The sequence below is a fragment of the Acanthaster planci genome, linkage group LG02 (genome assembly GCF_054643075.1).
Source record: "Acanthaster planci isolate LZ-2023a linkage group LG02, COTS_SCS, whole genome shotgun sequence".
Classification (NCBI taxonomy): Eukaryota; Metazoa; Echinodermata; class Asteroidea; order Valvatida; family Acanthasteridae; genus Acanthaster; species Acanthaster planci.
In genome coordinates, this window is record NC_141778.1 from 20296530 (window position 1) to 20307753 (window position 11224).

General features: G+C 41.0%; 2 protein-coding genes across 6 annotated transcripts in view; one reads left to right on the forward strand and one right to left on the reverse strand.

Moving 5' to 3' along the window:
* LOC110979788 (F-BAR and double SH3 domains protein 2-like) overlaps window positions 1–6601 on the forward strand; it is a 45981-nt gene extending 39380 nt beyond the window's left edge. For 2 of the 4 annotated variants that reach the window (XM_087132964.1, XM_087132965.1), the window contains exons 18-20: window positions 1135–1270; window positions 1916–1986; window positions 2276–6601. In XM_087132964.1, the coding sequence (XP_086989090.1) occupies window positions 1135–1270; window positions 1916–1986; window positions 2276–2389 (321 nt within the window). In that variant the 3' untranslated portion in view covers window positions 2390–6601. The remainder of the gene's footprint in view (window positions 1–1134; window positions 1271–1915; window positions 1987–2275) is intronic. The other 2 variants (XM_022235842.2, XM_022235843.2) reach the window with 1 other exon arrangement.
* On the reverse strand, window positions 6133–11171 carry rrp8 (ribosomal RNA processing 8). 2 transcript variants are annotated; one of them, XM_087132966.1, is made up of 7 exons: window positions 11072–11171; window positions 10300–10401; window positions 9009–10162; window positions 8512–8641; window positions 7895–8001; window positions 7614–7710; window positions 6133–7406 (listed from the first exon to the last, which is right to left on the reverse strand). In XM_087132966.1, the coding sequence occupies exons 2-7, from the start codon at window positions 10399–10401 to the stop codon at window positions 7293–7295; spliced, it is 1704 nt and encodes a 567-aa protein (XP_086989092.1). In that variant the 5' UTR covers window positions 11072–11171; the 3' UTR covers window positions 6133–7292. The 2 variants fall into 2 exon arrangements, with proteins under 2 accessions (XP_086989092.1, XP_022091553.2); XM_022235861.2 differs by having other exon boundaries at window positions 10282–10401.
* Between the last annotated feature and the right edge of the window lie 53 nt (window positions 11172–11224).

Genomic DNA, 11224 nt, shown 5'->3' on the forward strand with positions numbered 1-11224 from the left:
CAGAGGGTGAATTTTGGATTGTGCTTTTCTTTCTGTTTCCAGCTGTAGATGTCAGCTCACTCATGGACTAATTTGCCATGGCACGCTTTATCATTGCCTGCTGGCTTTGTGTGGCTTTACTCATAATAATAACAATTCAAAAAACTTGACTAACCCCAACCTTTACAAACAGACAAAACATGTAAGTGACAACAATCTTGAGGGATTGTTAGGTTCAAGACAAAATTTCCAAATCCCCTGTGTTGATTTTTTGTCCCCTTTGCATCCATGTTTAAATCTGATTGAGGAATAGTTTCTTTTGAGGATTGTGTGTTACCATCTTCACTATACATGCAAGGGAATTTGCCATAAGATAACATCCCAAAGCTGGTTAGTGCCATGGATGTCATATTAAAGATGACACAGCTGAATGACATATGTCATTGGGGAAGGTTGGGGAGTGATTGGACTCCCAATGCAGTGCATTGTAGAACAGGTCAGTTATCATACAAATTTGCCTCTCTGCAAAATGTTTTTGGGGAATCCCGAGATCTTTCACCGTAATGGGAATAGCACCTAACAATGGACTACACATCATTGCATGGCTGCTTATCACTGCTCAGTACTAACACACAGGTCTCACTAGTTTAGTTCCAATCTCAATTTGTCAAATTTAACGTTTTCCAAGGTGTTCCTTTGGAGTCACATTGCTTTGGATAAATGAATGAAAAGTTTGTATTTTTTGGTCGTGTCGTTTTTGGACACCTTTCTTTAGCTCCAAGTGTTAACGAGAAACACAGGTTTAGAAACACAGGTCAGGAAAGTCTACATATTCTCTGAAAAAAAGTTAAAAAGATCTCACAATATTTAAATCTTTGCAGAAACTATCAGCTTGGTGGCTTTCTTAGCTCTTGTTTTTCATTTGAAATCCTTTGCATGAGATTGCTGTGAGTTTTTAAAACTGAGATATCTCCAGTGGGAAGGGTTGCCTTTTAAATTATCTTCTCAATTTCCTCCATTTATACTTATATCAAGTTTATGGTTGGTAATCTTTCCCATACCTGCATGCATCTTTGCATTGCTGGACACCTTTCTTTAAATAGCCTCTGTGAACTTCCGGACATGGTTGTGATCCCCTTTTCCCTCTACTGACAGGAGATTGAAGAGTCTGATGAGCCGCCCTCCACCCTTCCTCCGTCCTTGCCCCCGCCCCCTCTACCGGACAACCTACCGACGCTGTCCATCTACAGCGAAGTGGACAGGAGGCGGCCTGCCTCGGCCGACATACCTGGTAAGATGGAATTGTTAGGGCTGCGTGATGTGTAATGGGCTGGGGTTGCTGGCTACTGTTGAGTCCATCACAAGTAACACCTGTCACAAGTAACAGGGTGACCAGTAATATTGGAAAGGAAAGAGCTGATGATTCAACTTGAGACAGGATGTCTTGCGATGGACTTGGCTCATGGTTAGGGCTTGTAACCACCGGTTGTAGAGTCGAGGTCCGAATCCACCACTGGGGCCCATGTAGTGAGTTGTGACCTAAGACAAGTCACTCGAGAGCCGCTTGCCGCTCTCCACTCGGGAGTGTAAATGGGTAAATGTGAGGGCAGAGAAGGTTATTTGTAGTTGATTAACCTGGTAATGCCTGAAATGGCTGCAGTGATGGTCATATTGTCCCTAGGGAGTTGAGATGGTTAACAGGAATATTTCTGTGCCCACTGAACTGGGACAATGTGGTGCAAAACACATTGAGAGGATGTGAGTACCGAGATGTGTTTTATAAAATATGTCATTTCATTGTTCATACAACAGTGGCTGCTTGGAGTGTGCTTGCTGTTCATCTAGTGCACTTGTGTTTAGAGTACAGTCTTTGTACAAATCCCCAATGTCTTGTCTGTATGTCTTCACATAATACACACCTTTTCCTTTGTTTCAGAATCTCCCAACGCTTGTCCTTTCTACACCAGGTCAGCCCCTCAGAGTCCGACCATGCCTGGTTTGAAGCCTGTGAGTTACAATCTCCTACATGTATTTGGATATAGTGTACATGTAATACTGAAGCACACTTCAAGTATGCATGTAGATGTGACATGTCTGTCATTGAACCGATGGAACGGACAAAAAGTTTGTCCTAAAAAGTAGGCCTGAAAAGCAAGGAGTTCAACCTTTGAGTTCAATGACGGATGGGCTATAAACAGTATAGCCGTAATAGTAGAAGTCGTTTACAAAATGTCGAGTCCTTGTGAAAAGATACCGAGAGTTTACCTGTGTGATTTTGTTCACGGTCCAAATGCAGGCACGTGCAGCCCCGCCCCCTCCAGGGAAAATCAAGAAGAAGCTGTGTGAGCACCGGGAGCATCGGAAGCCCGAGACGAGATACAGTGACGAGGGGCCAATCACGATGGTATGAGAGCGCCTGTAAGGAGGAGCTGACCCTGGGGAGAACTGATAGGAGAAACTATCAGAAGGGGAGAACGGGCGCCATGTTTGGCACCCATGTGTTCTGTAATTGCTTTATTTAGGATTTACTGTTAGAGATATCAGTCAGCTGGGATGACTGATCATGCGCCCCCCGGATGCAATGGGTTAGTTCAAGCACCTAATCAAGACTAGAGGTATCATCAGCGTGGGAATGGTTGCTGTCTCCAGACCCCGGATTGCTTAATGTCACAACTTCTCATCAGCAAACTGATGGATTGCTGATGAGTGTTGCATGTCTTGTCAGGAGTGAAGTGGACAGGTCACCCCTTGTTGTGCAACTTATTGCCAGGGAATTTTCTGATTGCGAAGCATTGCCTGACCTTCTGGAAAATTGATTGATTTTTGGTGTCACTCGACTGATTGTCCTCAAAGTGATTAATTAGTTTCATCCAACCTAATGCCAGTGAATTGATTAATGGCTCAGTGTCACATGACTTATCTGTAAATTGATTGGCTGTGCAGTGTCACATGACTTGGACTTGATTTTCACTTTTGCAGTGGAATTGGTAATCAAGGTAATGTAAATGTTGCCTGTTACTTGCTGGTGTTGGCATGAACTGAAAATTTAAAACGACCTTTTGGGACAAAAGTCATATTATGACACTGACAATACCACAGTTGAACAATTTAATTTTCCAGTTTTGTTAATTTAGCAGGGAACAATCGATTACTGCCTTAATCTTTCATTGTAATCTTTTTGACAAATTCCAGTTGAAATTAACTGTTTTTGTAAGTTTTATTTTGTGACAGCAGGATACATCTGTCACATACTAGTCTAGAAAACAAAATTTGAAAATGCTGTTATCATGAACAAATCTGTTTTGATTGATACCAGCTACTGTTCTGATCGCAGAAATGCTTTGATTACAGAAATTTACAGAACTGAGTTCTTGGTTGGGTAACAAAGTAACCATGTCATGTAGGTCTTTTTGTTTCAAATGCATATAAATATTTTTGGAAGTGATATATTAATTAGAGAATCTATATTAAATATCTATTGTGATCTTTCCTCTTTTAATTCACTGACAAGGAAATTTCTTCATTTTGGAATTTCCAAGTGGATTTAAATGTCCGTCAGGAATGCAGGAAATTGTCAGAACTGGGAAATTTGTTTTCTCTGAGAGGTTTAACTTTCATTTACGGTAGCATGAAGGCAAGTGTTATGGCATATGGAGGGGCGTCAAATGGAATAAAGCTGTTGGATATAATCGTGATGAGTGGAGGAAAAAGACCGTGATCAGGAAACCGGCAAGTATTGTCAGCATGATAACATACTGTGAGCTTTACACCTGTCTGGGGATAGGATACAAGACTAGATGATGATATATGATGCAATTGTTTGCATCAGTGGTGTTGACATCAATATCAGGCTTTTGTCATTTATACACAAATGTTATATTGCAAACACTGGCTTGACTGGTTCGGTTTAATTTGGCAAATTGGATGTGTGGATGTTACATGCACGGAATACTGCAGGCTTTGTGAGACTGGTGAGAATTGGGAAAACGGCAAGTGTACTGGAGTGTGGCTCGGATTCCTATCTGCCACTTACAAGGGCAGATGCTTAGCCGCTTACAAGGGCGACGTCTCAAACACCAGACCGGCCAGCCAGCCAGCCAGGGCAGATTGCTGATTTGAATCTGGTGCAGCAGCTGGTACTGTAGTCAGAGACATCAGGAGAAAAACAAAACAAAACAAAACAACAAAAAACAAAACAAAACAAATGTCACAAGAAATTTCACACTTTTTAGTGGAGACTAAAACTTCTTGTTACTGTGATTGGTTTGTGACTACTTCGGAATTGAAATTGGAATTAGATTCCAAAGGATTGAAAGTCTTTTAAGGAGGGTACTGGTGAGGTTAATAACTGGTAACTGCAAAAAGTGAGTTTTACTGAACTTTCAACTAGACTAACAGTCAGTGCTGATGATATTGTTCAAAAGTTTCACCCATGGACCAGGGTTTTTTGTACATCCAGGAGGGCGATATGTACACTGAGAATGCAAATTGAACGAACCATTGTAATAATCACAGTATGGTGTTTACACTGTTTATAGTTGAAGTGAGATTCTGTTATATTTAACACAAAACGGTTTAATAGAGAAAAGGATTATAGCGTTTTTCAAAAACAGCTTTAATGAATACATTTTGAAGTTGACTTTTTCCTCCCATATGCGATAGAGGAAGAAGTGATATACACTAACTACCATGTGCAAATGTGTGATGTTCCTAGGAACTGAGCATGTGTAAAACCTTACAGGTATGACCAGGGTTAAAATGGATCCTCAGTCTCGTTCTTTTTCTTATTCTATCTGAGTTGTGCCTTTCATTAATGTTACACCTCATCTGTTTTTAATTCCTTTTTACAAGCAGTTAACACGTTCAAAAAGGTAAATTTTCATTTAAAAAAAAGGACAAACTATTTTTAATTTTAAGAACTGTTTCCTGTACAGATATATTTGTGTACAAGGTTTTCGATTTCATCTCTGCAGTGGGCCATTGCCACTGATTATTTTTAATTTTAAAGAACTGTACCAGCAGTTCTGGAACTTTCAGAATTCAGAATTCATCGAGTGGAAACAATTGGGTTTGGGGTATCTAGATTGGTTCTAATATGTTGGCCAATTTTACTTCCTCACAACAAAAGCAGATGGTCCTTCAATAGGGCCAAGTAAATTTCTAATACGTTCCCCTAAGTTTTCTAAGGTAAAAAAGGCCAGCGGGATTGGTTGAAGCCAGAGTAGTAGTACTGCACAGAACAATGCACAGAAGGAATCTCCTGGTGGAGCATTTTTGTGCTGGTACAAAAATGAGGCCACACTAGCAAAGCGGGCTCTCGCCAGTGCAGCCTCTCTTTAGACTGTGCATTGGGCTAACTGGGGGAATAGCCTGGAATTCCATCGGGGGAAGGGACTTGAATATTTCCCTTCCCTGATGAGGGGTAACATCGCACAGTGAAGTAAGCGTGTTGGGTTGTTAGTAGCATGGAGGTGTAACAGATGAAAAGTGGCATTGTGTCACTTTTGCTGGTTTGAGTTGACGAAATTTGTGAACAAATATTTTCTATCATTTTAGTAGAAAATGTATGAAGCTTGTGCTTACATTGTAGCGAATGTGTGACAGCATGCAAGGTGCAGTCACTTTTGTCTGCCTTGTACGAGTGTGAATATTGGTGAGAAACAGTGGTATAACGGTATGTTTTGGCTAACTTGATCAAACGCAGAAATATCATATCGTAAACGAAGTCCCAAACATCACTGCCATAAATGAAAACAAATCTTGGCTGTGTAATGATTAATCCAATGGTATTGTTTATTGCCTTAATAGAGAACAAAAGTGTTTTTTTGATTTCTAAATTAAAAATGATTTAATAGAGGCACAGTGGAAGACACGTACTTTTCAACTTGGAGTGAATGAAATTAGCAGGGTAGTTTGTGACTCCCAAACAACTATTATGGCTGTTGATACACTGAATGCTTTTGAATTTGTACCAGTTGTTTAGTTGCTCAGAGCTAGCACCTTACATTGTACCTTTTTTTGGTGGAGGAAAAATGACCATGCCCATTCTATTCTTAGTAGGTGTAGTTTTCTACAGATTGTCCCCTTTTTACAAGCTGGGAGGAAGTTTAGAGTCGAAGAAGACAGAAGAAATTTTCTGCTGAGAGACTTGAATTGCATGTCCTAGAAATTAAAAAGTTTATTAACATGTACCATATTCTGTACATACACAATTCCCAGAAGAAAAATATCAGGGTGAAGACAAAAATATTTGATGATTATAAAATACGACGATAAATCTATTGTAAATAAACACAGAAATCAAAAAGGTGTATTGAACTTACATTATGCCTGTATGTTGACTTTGGAAGCTAAGGGGGAAATGTCACAGGATGGACGAAAAAAAGATGAATGATCAAAGGTGATTTTTTTAACATGAGAGATTTGCCAAGTTTTTCCATGGGGAAACAAATATTAAGTAAAAAATGCTATCTTTAAGAAATCTATATTTTTTTCCTTGTGCTAACATTGAAGCTTCTTTTGGTTCATACGTGTAAACTGCTGCATTATGAATAAAAAAGGAAGAACAGTGCTTATAACCTATCGCAGGTCTTGCACTTTTCTTGATTGCTGATTCAGTTAACTTTTTGTTGTTTGACTAATCCCACAAGAGCTGGGCTTTTTTTGGATCATCTCAGAGCCCCCCCCCGACATTGACTGTCCAAAGCCTTATCTTTTTGAAACTTGGCTTACACGTAAAGACACTTACGATGAGTTTATCTGTGAAGTTTCAATTCAGTCTAGTATAAGGTTTTTGTCATGGTCAATTGAAATTCATGTCCTTGCCTGTGCTGACCCGTGTGCATTGAGCAAGCCAAATGGAAAAATTGACCTAGTTTAGTGGAGCTGTCTTGGAAAATGTTGTGGAAGAAAGGTAAGTTTGGTTTTCACAAAACTCTTGTCAAAATGATTGCAACACATTACTGGAAAAAAAAAGCGAAGGCTTGGGGTAAAATAGTGCATGGTTAAGGAAGTTTTGAGGGACGCGGATTTTAACCTGCTCTTCTAGAGTCAACATCTTCATTACATTGTGTTGCGCTGTAATTCTCTAATGAATCCAGATATTTTTATGTTGCAACAAGTCTTGCTTGCTGCAACAGGCCTAGACAATAATGTTACCAGCTTAAGTGTTTTTCGATTTTTTACTGGTGGCCAGCTTTTTACTGCTGAAGAAGTACTTGGATATTAGCAAAGGTGCCTGTGGAGTAGCCCATATATTGCCAACATCCTCGGTGAGTCGGTGGTTGGATTGCTGTGTTGCTGTAGCTCGCATGTCAGCGTCGTTTGTAGAGGCAGGGTCGCAAAACCTCACCCTTCTCCGAGGCTACAGTCTTAGGGGGTGCCTCCTTGATGAAGCTGAACATCAGGAACATCTTGTTGGAATAATCCTATTGGGATATAAAGGATGGATTTTTTTAAGGAACAAAGAAATACCCAAAACAACTACTGGAAAGTAGGACACAAAAGAATGTGGAATACTAAGCCAGACCTGCTCTGCTGCAGATTGCATTTTTATTCTGACAAAATCTATGAGTTAAAGAAGGAACCATCTACGTAGCCAACATGTAAAAGAAATATGTCCGTGTATGTGATACCTTTGATTCTTTCTTGAAACCAAGTTGCTTCAAGATCTTCAGGAATTCGGCGACCGATGCAAATCTGCTGGCAACTTCGGCTATCTTCAGCTTACCCCTTTAGGGGAAAAAACAAATTCGGAGAAAAGTGTCTCAAAAACTGACATGTACAGTTAGCCTCAAGATCCCTGAACTTTCTACAATCTCAACACCCCGAAACATCCTGAGATGCCGGATAGGAATTCACTTGAGACATCCAGATACGAGGCTATGAACGTATAAGCCAGACAGTGACCACTCACTTCATTTTGAGGACTCTGTTGGCCTCCTTGAGGTAACTAATCCAGTTGGTTCCCATCAGGGACAAGCAGAATATGGCCACATCCAGACTGTTACTCTTCACTGGTACCTGTTCACAGAATGAGACAATAGTTAACCACAGGATACATGCAAAGGCAGCCCGTTGTGCGAGTGGGACATATGGCCATGCAAAGCCAAGTACTTGAAGGGGTATATTACAGTACTTTCCAAATGTTCAAGTGTTAACGTTATACGAACAACACGTTAGGTTGTCTTCTCAGCATAGCTAGCTCCTGCCCGTCTCCTTTCCAAATCTCTTGGAAATCGTCAGTTACACTAAGGTTATAGAGTGACGTTCGCAAGAGTTTGGTACATGACAATGTAACATTCGTAAACTTTGTACACACAATTGCATGAAAGGACTTGACAGTCTTTCTGGACAGTAGCTTTAAATCCAGTACGGTTGTTTGGAGACCTCATTGTTTTTAAAGTAAAACTCTATGTCAATAGTAGCAATGCTTTACAAAGCTCTTTTTTCATATTTTCCAATTGCAGACGGGGGTTGGGGACAAGCCTGAAGCAGGGTGGGGGGGGCATGTACAAAACATGAATTGCGCACCTTTTCCATGTTGCAGACTTGCACATACTCATTCAGTGCACAAAGGTCAAATGAGTGGACAGTCTGGTGGACGCTTTGTGCGATGCGTGCCTCTCCGCAACCAAAGTCGCCAACAACGAGGCTGGCTGGCCTGCAAGATAAATTTAGTTTGACAGTTTTGTTGTTATTCTTGTTCATTTCTAAGTACATGCTGACTTTCAATCATTCTTATGTAACAGACAATTCCCTGAGAAGAAATTTCATCCTTGTGAGCAAAACTTATCAACGTTGTATTGTACATATATATTGGTCACACGCAAAATCTCCAGAGAAGGCTTGAGTTAACTGCTAAGCAACTACTGGTTCTGCTCATGAGTACTGTGAGTAGTATTGGTTTTTCCTTACAAACCTGTTGAAGAGAGCACAAAGAGCAATAATGAATGAAATGCTGATTCTTTGAATGATAAAATCTGGCTGATGTGATAACCAAGCCATCCCAGTTGGCACCTGATACTCGCCTCGACTTCAGGTCCTCGATGAATTTGTCCAGGGGGTTGACGGGCCACTTCCTGACCTGCTGGGAGAACCCCTGGTGGTAGATGTTGAAGGCTTCCCGATCTTGCTCCATCAGCCTTTGGGCCTGCGAGCCAGTGGTCTTGTACAGCTGCTCATTCAGGTAGCGGAAGTGGGCTGACTGAAGCTGGGCCTCCATCTTAGACCTGAGGGCCTGCCTAGCAGATGGGTCAAGCAGAGGTTCATCTGACTCTGACACTGAGTCTTCGTCTTGATCATCTGTCATCTTGCTATTCTCCTCCCTTTGACATGCAGTTGTTGAACCGGTGGCTGTAACCTCCGTTTTTGCAGGGGTGACTGAATTGATTCTGCTCATAACATTTTGGGATTTGTTTGCTGGCTTTGTCCGTTGCTTCTCAACTTCATTTCCAACATCCGCTGGCTTGCCAAAATTTGTAGACAGCTTTTTCTTTCCTTTGTTTTTGGTGGGCAACTGCTCACCTTCCGATGAGATCTTCACCTTGTGTTTTGATGGTGTCCTTGCATTAAACTCTTCTATCGGTAGGATGGCATTTTTGTGTTTGGCTTTTTTGGATGTTTTCCTGGCAGGTTTCTCACTATTTTTGTCGGCCTTTCCTTCTAACTCTGAATTCTGTGGGTTAAATTTTCCAGTTAGACTCTGAGATGGAGTTTTCAACTCAGTGTCTGATCTCACAGCTTTACTCTGTGGTGCCACATAGCCAAACTCAGCTGTCTTGAATTTGTTATTTCGGGGCTTCCGTTTTCTCATCTTTTTCTTGCTCATCTTCACATTTTGGTCTTCAGCAAGTGGCTCAGATTTACTGGGTTCTTGTAGATGTTCCCTGTCCCGTTCCTCCCCTGTGATAGAATCATCCATTGACTGCACCACTTTCTGTTTCTTGGGTGGTGCTCTGCTTTCACTGTCATCAACTTGCCTCTTCTTTTTCTTCTTCACCTTAGCATTTTTATGGGATGTACCAGCATTGTCACTCTGTTCTGATAGTCTACTGGCTTCCCTCTCATCCTTTGAACCATGTTGCCAATTCCCAGACCCTTGATTCTTAGTGTTCTTTGCCTTTTTGCTTCCAGTCTGTTCTTCACCGACCGTAGTCTGTTTCTTTCTGGTTGCATTGGATTTCTGAGGAAAAGAAAAATCACAGTGATTAAATGTGAAGCTTTTTTTTTCAACATTTTTTAACAATCATGATAAAATGGGCTTGAAAGTTTCACAAACGACACTTATAAACGACACTTTACATTGGACTTGGGACTTGCCACAGCTGTTCCATTCCGTGGACTGAACAACTTGGCATGGAGATCTTTTGCATCAGACGAATCACCCCAGTTTTCCGCATCACAGACATCTAGAAAATCCATCTGCAGCAAATACCCCAAAACAAATGTGTTACTGGCTTCCATGAAGGATGTACAAACAATTCAATTGTTATGACACTTGTCATACTTTCTTTATCATTTTGATACTTCTGCCCACTCATTTCAGTGGTAAACATTTCCACACGTGAACTGCAGGGTTGTGAACTGACATGATTAAGCATCTTGTTTAATTCTTTTGTTCATTATCTCAACATGTAGGCATAGGCCTAGTTCTTCATTCAAACCCTTGATGGGAGGTGAGGGTAGCCCTCCATTGTGTTGCTAAGGCCTACCCTGTCATGCCTGTGGCTGTATGTACCCCACTGGGGCTCGACATCTGCTATGCTCCAACACAGTTCTGGGGTAAGCCTAGCATGCCTAGCACGAACAGGAATTAGGACTTGGCTCGTGACCCAGATCACCTTTTAGCATGTTCAAATTTTATTTCATGTCATTTATTATGTCTCAGGCATGTCACTGTCCGGGAAAACAGACACTGGATACAAAGCCAAGTGAAACAACAGACATAAACAACATTTGCTAACACCCCTGAAGGATAAACCCTAAATCCCTGGGGTGAATGTAAAAATCATATTGAAATCGGACAGCAAAAAGCTGTTTCCAGCTTTAACCAAAGTTCCATCATCAACAGACAAACTAAAGTGCAACTTACAAGTACTGAAAGTAGTACAATACACTTGGTGGTCTTGAAGTGTAGGCCTACGCCATGAGGAAAATGCACATATTAAAGGACGCCCTCTCTTGTCAGAAGGTTATGATCCCAGAACTTCCTTTTTCTTTTACTAGATAGAGGGAGCTATTTATT